Source organism: Furipterus horrens, unplaced genomic scaffold, assembly GCF_987537825.1.
Source record: "Furipterus horrens unplaced genomic scaffold, mFurHor1.1.pri manual_scaffold_9, whole genome shotgun sequence".
Classification (NCBI taxonomy): Eukaryota; Metazoa; Chordata; class Mammalia; order Chiroptera; family Furipteridae; genus Furipterus; species Furipterus horrens.
Window position 1 is genome coordinate 100,178,454 of NW_028327179.1, and position 15,079 is coordinate 100,193,532.

Consider the following 15,079-nt stretch of genomic DNA (forward strand, 5'->3'; position numbering starts at 1 on the left):
AAACCACCAACACCCACCCAGCTCTTGTCGAGGGGAAGGGACATTGGCAGTGTAGGGAGGCGGCGGGGGGCAAAGGGCCCAGAGACCCGAGAGGGAAGGCGGAGACCATGGCTTCTTCTTTCTTTATTGGACGCTTTGTAGATGTCACGCAGGTCTAAAAGTTACACTGTTAAATAATTATTTAAAAATCGATCAGGACTAAGGCCCTGATCCAGAGCTCCAAACCAGAAGCAGAAAGGAACGGGGGTGGCGGGCTGGGGGTATTCCTCCAACATCACCAAAACCCAGAAAACCAGGATCCTAAGCTCCCTCCGAGCCAGCCAGGCTGTGGGCCCTCGGGCCAACCCTCGGGGGCCTCTGGCTGCATCACTTGGGGTCAGGAACCAGCAAGTGGCTGGCAGAACAGCCGGCCGAGTCCAGACAAGGACAAAAATAATCGGAAGGACAGGAAACGGACAGGTGCTGTCCAGCTGTAGATAGGATCGCAGACTGCAGCTAAGGCAGGTGGGGCAGGGGAGGGGCTGGGAGCGGTATTGCAGCAATGCAGGTGTGTGGCCCCCCGGCCCGGCCAGGGCAGGGGCTCACACGTTGTGGGTCCTCTTGGTCAGCTGCGGCTCCTCACCCACCAGCTTGGACTTGAGGTGCTCCTTATAGGCCAGGATGTCTCCAGGCCACTTGGTGATTGTTTGCTTCTCACAGACCCAGATCTCCTGTGCTACCTAGAAAGCAAATCCCAGACTTAATCATCCTGGCCAGCATGCCCCCATCCCTGCCCAGAAGCCTGTTCTCAGGGAGTTCCAGAAAGAAAACACAGCCTCCCACCCAGCCCACAACTGGTTTCCCTCCCTCTGGGCTCTGTGGGGTGTCCCAACCCGAGGGTCCTGCAACCAGCAGGCCTGCAGCCTCCCCAGCCAGGACCTGTGTGCTCCCCCTGAGTTCCAGTTCCCTCGCAGGGCCTAGACCTGCTCAGAGGCTCCCCTCAGCTCTGCCCACATCGTCCCCACAGCCTCAGCAAAATGACCAGCAGCTTTTCCACCAGAGACTGGTGGTGGCCCTCTGTTTAATCAAAAGCCTGCGAACTGAAAGGCTGCCAGTTTGATTTCCCGTCCAGGCACAGGCCCGGGCTGTGGGCCAGGTCCCCAATTGGGGGCGTGTGAGAGGCAACTGATCCATATTTCTCTACCTCCCTTCCCCGCTCTAACAATAAATAAATAAAACCTTAAAAAAAACCCTTCCTTGGTATCATACTACTGCTTCCAGGCTGAAGAATCCTGGGACAATCGTGGAAGCACCCTGTTCTCCCCAACATCAAGCAGGCTAACACCCCCAAATAGCTGCTGAAAACACGGTGTATTCCCGTTAGGGCTTTCGAGGTTTCCCCAGGAGCCGTAAGGTCTGGTCCAAACCCCACCATCTGGGCCTGGAGCCCTTTTCCCAAACCCAATGAACACGTGTTAAGGGCGCCGTCCACATCACGCCTTTCCTCCGTCCGACCCCCTCCTGCGTGCCCCCGCCAGGCCTCTCCCCGGAGCCAGGAGCCCCACCTGCTGGATGAGCCTGAAGTCGTGGCTGACCAGCATCATGCCGCCCTCAAACTCATTGATGGCGTCTGCCAGGGCGTCGATGGTCTCGATGTCCAGGTGATTGGTGGGCTCGTCCAGGAAGAGCATGTGGGGGTTCTGCCACGCCAGCCAGGCCAGACACACTCGGCACTTCTGCCCGTCGGACAGGTTCCGGATCGGGCTCACCTAAGTGGAGCCGTGACATTGACACGAGTCGGTGTTACCCCCACCAAACAGCACGACTCCCCTCTCCCCTCCGTTAATATCACTGCCACTTCACAGAAACAGGGGTCAGGAAGACCCAAGCTGAGGTGGCAAGGTGGGGACATAGCCTCCTGTCTCCCAAGACCTGGAAGGGAAGCCCCTGGAGGCCTGAAGCTCTTGCCATGGCCAGGGCCACACCAGTGCCCCTGTCTCAGCACTTAAACCTGGTGGCTGCAGAGCCAGCTCTGAGTCCGAGGACTCTTCCCTGGGCGCAGCTTCCCTGGCCCGCAGCACCATGGCTCATCCTGCTGGTCGGGGGCCAGGGCCATGTCCCTCACGCAGAGGCCTAAGTGCTCAGCCTCAGGGCCTTTCAACGGGCACGCCACAGGAACTAGTAAAGCATGCAACACTTGGCTACTGAGTCAGGACCTCTCTTTCCTTAGGTTGTCCAATTAAAAAATGACAACAGCCAACGCAACAACAGCCGTCTGGTATAAGTAGTCCTAATTATACCTATTTTTCTGTGTGTGTGTCAGATGGGCAAAAAGGCCTATTTTGGGGGCGCCCAGAATGGCAGTAGTTAGTCTGCATGCGCCGGGAGACGAGACGGGCTGAGCTCACTGCTCTGCCACACGGCAGCCCAGAGCGAGGGGGGCCGCTCTCCCTCAGGGGCTGGAGTCGAAGGCGTCCGCGCCCACCAGCCAGTCTCCCCCACCCCCCTCCACGGACCTGCTGCTTCCCAGTGAGCCCGTATCGCCCAATGATCTTCCTCATTTCCTCCTTCTCCTTGATCTCCGGATAGCACTTCATCATGTACTCCAACGGCGAGAGGTCCAAGTCCAGCTGCTCTTGTAAATGCTGCCGGGGAAGAGGAACCGCCCAGGCGTGACTGGCGTCCAAGGGCCCTGCTGGGTCACTTGCTGAGTAACCTGCGGCGTCTGCCCAGGCCCGTGTTTTGGGAGAAGCACGCCCGAGCCGAGTGGGGTGCACACAGCCCCCTTCCCACAGCCCAGGGGCTCCCCCAGCTCCGCCGCAGGCCCATACCTGATGGTAACGCCCAATCTTGACATGTGAGTGTTTTCGGATCATCCCGTCTGTGGGTAGTAGCTAGAAAGAAAGAGCAGCACATGGAAGACAAGCGCACGAGGGGGAACGCGGTCAGAAGCAGACCCAGGCAGGGCAGGGAAACGAACACACGTCCTCACCGAACCAGACTCGCTCAGCTCCCCATGCAGGACCCACACCACCACCCGGCAGACCGCCGCTCTGGGCCCTAAACAGTACTGAGGCGGATACGCGGAAGCAGTGTCCTCAGCACATTACTGCGGGGCAGCTACATGTGCACATAGGACGCACCACACTGCGTGACAACGCACTCGGACACAGACACAGCGCATGCTTCCTAACATCAAAGCACGTCTCTAAAAGCCCAGGTGTTCCCGCATTATAACTGCAGCCACTGAAAACAAAAGGACAGAGACGCGGGCCCTGTCCTCCCTCCCTCTCACCCCACCCTGGGAGCCCCGCGCCCCACCCGGCTCCGCACCTCCCCAGTTAGCAGCTTCAGAAGAGTCGACTTCCCTGCTCCATTGGGCCCCACCAGAGCCACTCGTGTGTCAAGATCAATGCCGAATTCCAGGTTGTTGTAGATGCAGGGCTGAGGTGGGAGAGAGTGGTACGAGGCTAGGGTACCGATACGAGCCAGCAGGACAACCCCGCGCGTCCCTAGTCACCTCCCGCGGAGGTGGCAGCGTGGAGGGAGGCAGCTCTCGGGCCGACTCCAGCCCCTCCCTCCCCCACCTCAGGCCCAGCTGAGTACTCTTCCTGCCAAGTCCTCATCGGGGCCGCCGAGTCCCTGAATGAGGCAGCCTATCTGCCACACACCACCGCCCAGGGCTTACGGGGTGCGCTCAGCACAGAACAGGAGACTCTCCAGCCAGCTGATGTTCGCCTTATCAAACACGCCCCAGCCCCCCGACCCCACACATGACGAGGCTCACCCCATCTTTCGTATACTTGAAGCTCACATTCTGCACCATAATGACGGGCGGGGGGATCTTGCCACATGGTGGGAAGTAAAATGACAGAGTCTAGGAAGAGGAAAGGGCATTTATCAAGTTGGGTCCTTTCCTAACCCCTTCACTTGAGGCCGCCTCGCTCCACCACGCCCGACCCCACCTTGTCGCTCACGACCCTCTCTGTCAGCCCCGACGCCATCATTTTCTGCAGCGTCTTCTCCTTGCTCTGGGCCTGTCGCGCCAGCTTAGCGCTGCCATGGCCAAACCTAGCAATGTAGTTCTGAAAGAGACCAGAGAGGGGCCGGGAGGGTGTGCCAGCAGCACACAACTCGTCTTCAGCGCAGGGTGAAAACTCAGGTCCGTTCCTCCGGACCCCCTCCAGCACCCCCAAACTCCTCAGAGACCCCCATCTCACCCCCTGGAGAACGTGACCTCGGCTCCGCAACGCCCTACCTTCATGTGTGCGATCTGGTCTTGCTCCCAGTGAAACCGCTTCATCTGGTTCTCCTCCAGCTCCAGCCGCGTCTTCACGTACTGATCATAATTACCCTGCAGGGAAACGGGCCAGTGAGGCGGGCGGCGTGAGCCTCGGTCCTGGGCTCTCAAGCAGGGTTCGGGCGGATGCGGGATGGTGGGCGACTGGGCCCTGGCTGTAAGGCTGTGCAGTACGGAAAGAGGAAGCGCACTAAAAAAGTGTGCCCTGAACTGGAATCTGAGGTCTTTCAAACGGTGTCCCTTTCGTTTGCTCAGCCAGAGCGGGGCTCCAGATCAGAGTGGGGCTCCGCATTAGCCGCGAAGACACCCCCAGCACTGGGAGCAGCCCTGCAAACCACGGCCATACAGGCAGCACGAGGCCCACGAGTGCCCAGGAGCACCTCCAAGGACGCCCACCCCGAGGGGCTGAAGCCCCCTGTACTGACAAGAACTGCTCCCAGGAGGGAAGCCATCAGACCAGTCAGATTTAGGACCTGGCACACCTCGCACAGCTGGATTGCCATGGCTTCTGTCTGCAAGTACCGACTCAACCTCAATATTCATCAAAAAGCCTCTGACAAGTAAGGCACAGGACAGCCACACGACGAAATACCGGGCAGCCGCTACAATGCATGGGCTTGACTTACACATACTCATGAAGAGCAGTCTAAGATACAGAAAATTTTAAAGCCCTCGCTGGTGTGGCTCAGTGGCTTGACTGTCAGCCTCTGAACCAAAAGGTCATGGGTTCAATTCCCAGTCAGGGCACATGCCTGGGCCAGGTTCCCAGTTGGCGGCGCACGAAAGGCAAGCACACATTGATGTTTCTCTCTCTCTCCTTCTCCCTTCTCTCCCCTCTCTCTAAAAATAAACAAATTTAAAAAAAACTTTTTTAACTCAAAAGCAACCTACGTAAGAGACTGATTAAAATTACAATTATGATATATATACAGCAGTCCCTCTCTATATCGCGGTTCACTTATCGCGGCCTCACTGTATCGCGGGATTTTTAAAAATATTATATTTAATTACTTATCGCGGATTTTTCGCTATATTGTGGGATTTTGTGGTCCTGTACAGTAAATACTAAAATAAATGTAATGTTCCTACCTTGCGGATTTTTACCTATCACGGGGAGGTGTCTAGCATGTAATACCTGCGATAAGTGAGGGATCACAGTATACAAAAAATTTTCTACAAATGCTTGCAAGTACACAAGAAATTTCTGGAAGGCAATATAGAAAACTGTTAGTATTCCCGTGGCAAGTATAATATGAATGAAGAGGACTTCTATTTTTCACGTGATATGTTTTTTGAAACAGACTATAAAAAGGCACAAAAGCAAAGCCCTGGCTGCTGTGGCTCAATGGATTGAGCGTCGGCCTGCGAGCCAAGTGTCGCTGGTTCGATTCCCAGTCAGGGCACATGACTAGGTTGCACGTCAGGTCCCCAGTTGGGGGGGCGAGTGAGAGACAACCACACAGTGATGCTTCTCTCCCTCTCTTTCTCCTTTCCCCTCTCTCTAAAAATAAAATAAACAAACAAATGAATAAATTATTTAAAAAAAAAAAGGCACAAAAGCAGGCAGCTGAGATCCCAATGCCCGTTCTCTGTGGAAGGAGGCGCAAATATGCAGTCACAAGGCAGAGGCAGCAGCCATCTGGGAAGGCAGAGGGCAGCCTGGGTACCACGAAACCCCTGTGCCATTAGGTAAGCACACCCATGCGCACGGGCTGCCAATCCATGGCTTCTGGCCTGGAAGCTATTCCTTTGGGAGTAAAATAAAACAGGCTGCAGGATTCCTTGTCCATGTCCTTTTGTGGCACCAGGTAGAAGAGGGCTGCTAAGTCTGCTTTCTTCCATTTTGAAAGGAGAACTTCAGGGACTCAGTAAGCACAGAGGTTTCTGTGGAGAGGCCGGGGCTCACTCACCGTATAATACTTCAGTTTCTTGTTGTGCATGTGAATGATGTTGGTACAGACACCGTTCAGAAAGTCCTGGGAGTGGGAGACGAGGACCAGGATGCGCTTAAAGCTGCAAAGCCAAAGGACCAGTCAGGGGTGCCCGTGCACAGCAAGCGAGCTGTGAGTCAGGCCCCGGCGGCCCTCCTCTCCCGTCCTGACACCTGAGCGCCTGTGCTCTCGGCCAGGACCGAGGCTGCCGGGCTGCCACCTCCCTGCAAGGACCCCAGCACGTTTCAGAGTGTGGTGAGACCGTCTCAGTTTCTTCCACCTTCTGATTTTTAACAGGATGCAGTGGACGAGGTAGTGACAGCGACGGTAAAACAGAAGTGCGTGTGCACAAACCCACCCATAAACGCATGTGAACTGTGGGCGGGAACGGCGGGGACAGGCACGGCCACAACCACCACGCTCCTCTCTCTGAGAGAAGGTCCCGAGTCGCCGCTGGGATGGCTGGAAGGCCTCTGGCAGAGCTGGTCCAACCCACTCGGTGCCTCAGCTCTCTAGCCACAGAGGAACCCTATTGCCACTTCAGCTGTTTTCCTTAGTTTCTACATCGTGATCTCAGATGCGAGTTCCCCTTTGTACGATGTACATAAACACAGTTAAAGAAACAGCCTTCGCTAAAAACAAAAACCCCACACGTTGCAGACCGAAGAAAAGCGATGGAACGTGAAGGCCGGCGCTGCAGGGCTCCCCGCGCTGCCACGGCCTTCCCCACCACGCTATCGCCGAGGCGGTTCCTGCGCGTCCGCCTGCCCTGGACCCTGCCCCCCCCGGCCCCGCGCCTGCACCCCTCGCCCCCGCGCCCTGCCCCTTACGTCTTTAGTTCCTCTTCCAGCCACACACAGGCGTCGAGGTCCAGGTGGTTGGTGGGCTCGTCCAGGAGCAGCATGAAGGGCCGGATGAAGAGGGCTCTGAGGACAGGCAAGGACAGCCTGCTCAGTCCCACGGCTGCTGCCCAGGGGGGGCCGCTGCGCCCGCCGCCTGCAGCGCGGCTCTGGGCCCCACGCCCCCGCGGGCAGGGAGAAGCAGCCGAGGACCCAGAGCTGAGGGCGGGGAGAAGGGCGCAGGGGAGACAGGCTGCCACAGCAGAGGACACTGCGGGAGGGCCGACACACCGGGCACAGCCGCCGGCCTCCAGCAAGGGGCCCGGAGAAGGTCCTTCTCTTACAGGGACCCTCGAGCCAGGAGAAGGACGGGGACAGCTCTGGTCACACCTGTGGGGCTCGCGAGAAGTAAGACTCCTGGACATCACCCTGCAGCACCCTGGCTGTGTTTCTGAAAGCTCTCTGGGCAAACCTGAGGCGGCCGGTCGCTGCTAGCACGGGGACTCCCCATGCGCAGGCTCAAATGCACACACCACGGCCTTGCTAGGGCAGTGTCGTCAGGGCTCGCCGATGACCTGGCGGAGAGCTGTAGGCTAGGAGCCGCCTATTTCACCCGAGACTTTCTGGCGGGGGGTGGGGGGTGGCATGGGCGCGGGCATTGCTGGTTACAGAAACTCACTCCAGGTCCAGGTCGCAGGAGGGGGAGAAGGACAGATCTCTTAACAGCTCCTACCATTCTATCCTTACAGAGAAAAAAGAGAGGTGCTGAGGGACAGAAAGGGTGAGCGGGGAGTCAGGAGGGAAGAAACAGACCGAGGCACCGTTTACCCAGGGCTGGGCTCGGGACGCCGGAACACCGTGCCAGAGACCAGACAGCAGCCACGTGCCGCCCTCCACGTCGCCGGTGGGCGTCCTGTGTGGCACTTACTGACCGCTGACCTCCGTCTGCTGGAGTGAGCTTCCACCCCGACAGGCAGGGGCAGCTGCAGAGGGCGAAGGAGGAGACTCACCTGGCGAGGGCCACCCTCATCCTCCAGCCGCCACTGAAGTCCTTCAGCTTCTTGCGCTGCATGGCGGGCGTGAAACCCAGTCCGTGCAGGATCCGCGAGGCCCTCATCTCCGCCTTGTCGGCGTCCAGCTCCTCCAGGCGCTCGTAGAGCTCCATGAGCTTCTCACACTCCGCTGTGGGCGCGGCGGCGGCGGCGTGAGGCCCCGGGCCCTTCCTGGGAGGGGCCGCCCGCCGCCCCCAGGCCCGCAGCCCTACCGTCCTCGTGGGCCAGCCGCTCGGCCTCCCTCTCCAGCATGGCCCGCTCGGTGTCGACCTCCATCACGCACTGCAGGGGCGTCTTGTCACTGGGGGGCATCTCCCGGGTCAGGTGGTAGATGTCGATGTGCTCGGGGATGGGCACCTCCCGCTTCCCAATGGCGGAGAGCAGCATGGACTTCCCTGGCGGCCGGCAGGGGGCGGGCGGGACGCTCAGCGCGGCTCTGCCGGTCACGGCCCCGCCCCTCGTCCCCTCTCCGGCCGAACCGAACCGCAGCCTCACCATCTCCCTGAGGACCTTCCTTCTGCTCATTCATTCAAACCCCGCCATTCCCCGTCCCCACTCTCAGGACACCTTCCGGCCGGTTCTCGCCCCGCCGCTGCTCGGGGGCGTCGGCGTGTCTGCCGCAGCGCACCCCCGGCCCCACCCACTCCAGCAGCACCCACTGCCCGCAGCGGCTCCTGCGGAACCGACCGCACGCTGCCCTGTATGCACCTGCCCCCCGGCCCGTACTGTAAACTCCGCGCTTTGCAGAGCTGCTGCTGCACAGATGCTTGCTGCGTGTCGGAGGGGCTCAGGAGGGAGACCTCCCGCCTCGTCCCCCAGGGGCCTCACCGATCCCATTTAGGCCGATGAGGCCATAGCGGCGGCCCGAGTTTAATTCCAGTTTGGTGTCGCTGAGCAGCTCCTGGCCGTGGAAGGTGAGGGAGAGGTTGATGATGTGGACGTCGGTGCTGTTGGGGTGCGAGGCGAGGACGCCAGTGACAGCCCGCGCGGCGGCCTTCTTCAGCTCAAAGTCCTCCAGCTCCTTGGTCAGCACGTCCACTTCTGGGGACAGAAAAGGGGGGTCTGGGGGGAGGGCTGTGAGAGGCCCCGCTGGCAAAGAGAAAGGCATCTCCTAGAGCGCCCAGACAGCTCCACGAGCAGGCATCGGGCTCGTCACCCGTGGCCCAGGCTTCAAGTCCCTGTTCGGACCTCTGCGGCTTCCGCCCCTTCCTCGGGTTACAGATTGTCACACCGGGCTCTGAATGCTGAGAAAAGGGCGTGGACGCTGTAGAGGGCCTGGGCTCAGGATCAAGATGAACAGACTCCGATGTTTCAGACTTTAAACCGGGCCAACACTGCCGAGATCTGCCCCAATGCCCTGCTTTCTTGGACGCTTTTTACTTTGTAACTTATCCTTTTAACCTCTCTTGTTCCCAGATGCTATAAAGGCGCGGTGGGAGTGACCATGACTGGCAACTGTACCCTGTGCTTGTTACATGGTCAGCGATACCACAGGGGTGCGGTTCTCTCGTCCCAGGACCCGGGAAGCTTCTACACGATGCTTCCAGGAAGCCCTGGTGCCCAGAAGGGACCAGTGTGCGAGCATGCACAGAGGGGTCAGCGCAGGCAGGGCCGCGGCTGGGACAGCCACAAGTTCCCAAGTCTGGAGGGTTTCAGAGAGGCAAGGTGACCCTGAGACCAGAGACGCGCTGTTCCGCCTCTGTGGTTTGTCAGGCACAACCACACCTGTCAGCTAAGAAGAATTATTACTATTAATGGCTTACATAGCCGGCTAAGAGTGGTTGAGCCTACTCCGGGCCTAGGACTGCGCTATACGTACACCATCATCCCCCCCTAACACTTACGACACACCCACCTACAACCCCCATTTGTAAGTGAAGAGGTTTGATCACACGTCTGACCCCAGAGCCCAGACCTTACCCATTTCACCATGTCGCCTTTCCACAAAGGAGGGCACCCACAAAGGGGTGTTGAAAGGGGGACACAAATGGAGTGGACGGCGTCTTGGTAAGCTTCTTCCAAAAGAGAAACGGTGACCTATTTACCTTCTCAGGAAGGAGTCGGAAACTACGCATGAGGCTCCACTGTGAGAATTTCCTAAGTTTCTGGTCTTTGTTGCCCTCACCTGTGTTCCCTTAGGGATTATACAGCAGAGCCTGCGAAATGCGAAAAGCCATGTGCTTGTCCTCAGGAAGAGTACAGATGGGGCAGAGCAGAGGGCACAGCTCGGTGCCCTCCGCGGCCAGGTCGGCTTGGGGAGAGTCACTCCAAGAGAAGGTGTGATGCTGTGCGGTCAGCCCAGGTCACTCTCAAACACCCCTCCTGCCAACGACAGTGTCGGCAGCAGTACCCGCCCTGCTGCTGAACCTGCTCTGCATGCGAGGCACCGGCCTGAGGGCAGAGGATGCCCCGCCAGACGGATGGTAGTCCCTCCGTACCTACATCAGCTCCCACCCCAGTGTGGTACAGACTTAAGTGCTTGATGAATCTCTTCTGAATGGAGGACAAGTTTTTAGTTTTGACTACAAGGAGGAATTTTAAGTCTTTTCAATACGGCTGAGTTACCAGGCTTCCCACAGCCCCGCTTTGTGGCAATCCCTGTTCCAGATGCTGAGAAGACGGAGTAGGGAGACGTTTATGGTCTAGATCAGTCATTGCTAAACTTTTTCTTAAAGGGCCAAATGGCAAATATTTTAAGAGTTTACAGGCCAAGTAGTAAAATCAAAACTATTATGTCATGTCTACATTACCATTTGAAATGTAACCATCTAAAAAATTGTAAAAAAACATTCTTGGCTTACTTAGAAGGGGAGGTGGCTTTAAAAAAAAAAAAAAAGGCTGGCCAACTGCCTATTTTTGTAAATGAACATGTTATTGGAACATGGCCACGGTCACTATTTACATATTGTCCTCGGCTGCCTTCTCCCGCATTCACAGAGCTGAAGGGCTGTAACAGAGACCGTATGGCCCACAAAGCTACAAATATTTCCTAGCTGGATCTTTATAGAAAATATTTGCTGATCCCTGGTCTAGACCTCCTTCTGTTCAGGCAAGAGGAAGGTCAAAATTAAGTGGAAGCTATATACCATTTTCTCCAGTTTATGGTATCTATGACCTGAGTCAACTTCTGAGCTGGAAAAGTAAGTCACTTAAACAGACCTCACTGTCTAGCCTACAACATCCCAGGAAACAGGCTCAAAAGATAAGAAGGTATCACTGAAGAAATGGAAAAGGGATTCTGGAGTAAACTTTGCATCAGAGAGAACACTGTCCCCCTACTCCTCCCCCAACAAGGAGAGCGGCGAACTCCGGTGCCCGTCCTGGGGAGCCTCACAGCCTAAGCAAGGCTGAACTGTCGGTCAGAGACCCCTTCCTTTGGTACTTATCTGGATCTTTTCACACCTCACGACCTCAGGAAGGTCACGTGGTTACAGAAATGAGCGAAGGTTGGGAATGGTGACCTGCACCCTCAAATAATCCCAAACCCAGAGCGGAGAGAGGACTCGGTCTGGGGAGAGGGGGCAGGTGACCTATTAGCGATGAAAGCAGAAACGACCCTGGCCCCTGGCAATAAGAAATGCTTCGGGATGGCTGGAAAGCAAACACCTTTCACATTTCAGGACAGTAGCTCCCCGAGGAAGCAGGGTGGGAAGCGAAGCTCCTGAATTACTGAGATGGGGGTGCTGCCGCTGGGCTCCCTGGGAAACTTCACTTGGTTAGACGAGATAGGGTGGGCACGAAATGTGTAATGGGAACAGTGGACGATAGTCTGAAACCGGGGTTCAGTTTCCTACCTTTCTGATTCCTCCAGGAATTACCCACAGAGCCGATGACACTGCTGCCCATGGTTCCTGAGGGCCTACAGGGGACCCCAACTCTCTCCTTTAGAGATCACACCTCGGCCTGCTCGTTCACCCCCATCGTTCTTCACTTCCCATCCCCCTGCTACTCTGTCCAGGAGTAACACTCCCCCTTGGCCTGACTTTAATGCACCAGCCGCCTCCTGTAATTCTTATTTTGGAGACGATTCTAACCACTCCACTCTCTCTTCTCAATCGTTTTTAACTCCCCCTTTTCTGAATTCCTGTCAGTCGTAACGTGCCTCAGTCACGTCGCCTCTGCTTAGTGTCTCCATCTGCAAGGCCGGCAGCACAGAACAGTGTTACCCCAGACGCGGCCCCTGCACGCACAGACCAAACGATTTAGCCGATTTAGCCGAAGACGCAGAAGATGAAACCCAGCGAGATAACAGTGTCAGACAGCACAGGGGCGTAGGACAGGGAAGTGCTGGGGTCCGGGTCGACTGCGGAAAACGTCAACCGTAAGGAGCACAGACCCCGCGGTATTAGAACGCAAGCGCGCACAAGGGCAGGAAGGCAGCCATACACGGGGGACCCGAGTCTGCGGGGGACAGAGGCGTGCCCAGGGGGTCTGCAGGGCGCGGGGCCGGCACGTTCCTGCTCGCCCAGCGCGGTGTCTCCCACCCCGACCCTCGGCCACGGGCGGGCGGGCTGTGCGGACAGCACCTCGGCACGCAGCGCACGGACTAAGGCTGCACAAGCGCCCAGTCAATAGTTGCCAAAATACAGATGCCAGAGATCCGTCTCTTTCCCAGGAAAAACCCATAAAGCAATTGATACGTTTCTTTTCTTTTAATTTCTTTCTGTGGGGTGGGGGGGGGTCCGCACCCAAGGACGTTTCTTCACTGCTTTTGGAGACAGAGGGAGGGAGAGAGAGAAACCTCGCTGTAGGAGAAAAGTACGGATCGGGTGCCTCTGCAGGCGCACGCACAGGGCTGCTATGCGTCGGGCCGGGGGCTCGAACCCATGGCCCCGGCACGGGCCCTGACTGGGAGCCCGCGGCGCTCCGAGCCACGCCGGCCAGGCCCGACCCCTGTGTTTCTTACCGGTACAGTCCCGGCCCCTGGGGGGAAACGTGGCAAAGCACTGGCTCACGGACCACCGGGCGCAGACGGGACAACGAGGGAGGCGCGGGGCGCGGACCCCTCCCCGTGGCGCGGCGGGCGGAGCGGCTCTCCTGGGTCCGCGAGAACCCGTGTCGTTCCCCCAACAGGACAGGGCGCCCCAGGCTCCAGCTCTCGCGTTTGGGGTCGTGCAAAGCGTCACGGCCCCAGACACCGCGTCCGCCCGGCGCCCCCGGCATCAGGGCCCCGCCTCCGGCCGCGGCGTCCGTCCGTTCCAGCCGCAGCGACCGTCCCAGGGACCCACCTGTCCCTCAATTCACCTGTGGTGTCCCGGCCATTGACCTCCTCGCTCTTCTCCGCCGCCTGGGGCTCCGTGGCAGCATCGCCGTTCTCCTCGTGGCCCTTCCGGGGCCGCTGCCGAGCTTTGGCAGCCTCCTTCTTCTTCGCCGCCTTCTTCTTGGCCAGGTCGGAGGGCATGGCGGGGAACCGCGGGGGGAGGTGGCTGTCCTTTCGGGGAGCCTGAGGGAGGCAAGCACCCCCGAAGCCTCACCGCGGGGCCAGCGCGCGGCCGCCGCTCCGCCCCTCCCGGCATGTTCCCACCCGGCCTCCGAGGCCCGGCGCCGCGCGTGCCCGGGCGGGCGCTCCCAACTTTGTCAGCCTCTCGGGCCAATGCCGACTCTTGCCGCTCGTCTCATCTCAACATCGCTTCCCTGGGGCTCTGTCCGCCAATCCCCACGGCCTGCCTCGCTCTGGACACGCTCCTCCTTCCGGGGCCGCCAGATCGGGGCCGGGTCCTGCCCCTCGGCGGCGGGCGGAGGTCCCGTCTCCGGTTTCCCCGCAACTTGGCGCTCCGCGCTGCAGCCGGCCGCCTCTCTTGGCCGGGCTGCCTGCTCGCGTCCGCCTCGGGCTTCCTCTCCGCCGTCCCCCTCCACACCACCTAGCCGTCGGGCCCAGCTTCCTCCGGGGACGCACTTGCACCCCGACCCCCGTCCCCTCAGCCCCCCGCCCGCGATGAGTCCGCTCAGGGGCTCCTCACATGCCACCCCCCGAACGGACCCCAATCCCCGCCCGTCAGCCTGTCCCCCTCGGCCTTCGCTTCTCCCTCGAAGCCTCCTCCATCCATCCCGACCCCGTCCCTCCTCCTTCTTCCCATCCTCCTTCCCCCTCACTGGCCGGCACCCTCCCCCAGCGCCCCTTCCCCCAACTCACTGGGCCTCGCCGCTTGGCCTCTGTCGCAACAGAGCTGCTCCTGGGGCTTCTCCGCGTGCGGCCGGCTCACCAGCCAATCACCGGGCCGCGCGGCTCTCGGCGCGCCGTCGCTCGGACTCCTGGGAAATGTGGTCCTGGAGCCGCAGCCGCAGAAGCCGAGAGCCCTCCCCAAAACTACAGCGTATCCCAGGGCCCTCCCGGGCCGTGACGTCATCATGATGCGCGAGGCCGGCGGGCGGATTGGAGTCCAAGAGTCCTCTGCCAGCAGGAGTGCTTCTGCCGCCGGGAACTGCAAATCCCAGCCTGCTCCTCGGATAAGCGGGCTGGGTCTTCCAAGCTTTACCCAACTCGGAAATGTGTTGAGTTATAGGGAGACACCGAGTTCATAGGGCCTCCCTACAGGCTTATGCAGCAGGGCGAGCGACTACACTTCCCAGATGGCATCAGGCGGGGATGGCTCGAAACAATGGGCAGAGGAGGGAGGAGGCGGTTGGGAAGAACAGAAGGAATTCCTGCATGAAAGAAAGGCGTCCTAGTTTCCTGAAACCGAGATTTAAGAGGCCAGTCCAGTGTTCACCGAACTTTTATATAGAAGGTGCCGATCGTTGTCCCCAAACCTTGGCCGCTTAGCCTACCCGCTCCAGAGTTGCTAGGTTTCCATCGGAACCATGTAGTTTGGTGGGAAGAGCCCTGAAGTAAAACGCAAGACCCCTTTTCTGAATGTGCCCTTATCATCAGTTAGCCACGTGACCTTGCCCGTTACTTTTCCTTTGAGCCTCACTGTTTAAAATCTCTCAGACTCCTCATCATCTGCGTTGTAAATCCCAAATGTGTAGCCTCAAATG

General features: G+C 58.7%; 1 protein-coding gene across 1 annotated transcript; it reads right to left on the bottom strand.

Moving 5' to 3' along the window:
• Positions 1-105: 105 nt before the first annotated feature.
• On the bottom strand, positions 106-14,311 carry ABCF2 (ATP binding cassette subfamily F member 2). Its single transcript, XM_090287707.1, has 16 exons — positions 14,235-14,311; positions 13,346-13,544; positions 11,978-11,983; positions 8,930-9,142; positions 8,314-8,496; positions 8,060-8,231; positions 7,041-7,136; positions 6,190-6,292; positions 4,238-4,333; positions 3,945-4,064; positions 3,767-3,856; positions 3,313-3,423; positions 2,811-2,873; positions 2,496-2,624; positions 1,545-1,748; positions 106-719 (listed from the first exon to the last, which is right to left on the bottom strand). The coding sequence occupies exons 2-16, from the start codon at positions 13,500-13,502 to the stop codon at positions 582-584; spliced, it is 1,881 nt and encodes a 626-aa protein (XP_090143833.1). The 5' UTR covers positions 13,503-13,544; positions 14,235-14,311; the 3' UTR covers positions 106-581.
• Positions 14,312-15,079: the final 768 nt, after the last annotated feature.

Coding starts and splice junctions, on each gene's coding strand:
- ABCF2 (XM_090287707.1), bottom strand. CDS start 13,502: ATGCCCTCCGACCTGGCCAAGAAGAAGGCGGCGAAGAAGAAGGAGGCT. Junction 7,137..8,059: donor ATGAGGGTGGCCCTCGCCAG/GTGAGTCTCCTC, acceptor GCCTGTCCTCAG/AGCCCTCTTCATCCGGCCCT. Junction 720..1,544: donor ACTTCAGGCTCATCCAGCAG/GTGGGGCTCCTG, acceptor TTTGCTTTCTAG/GTAGCACAGGAGATCTGGGT.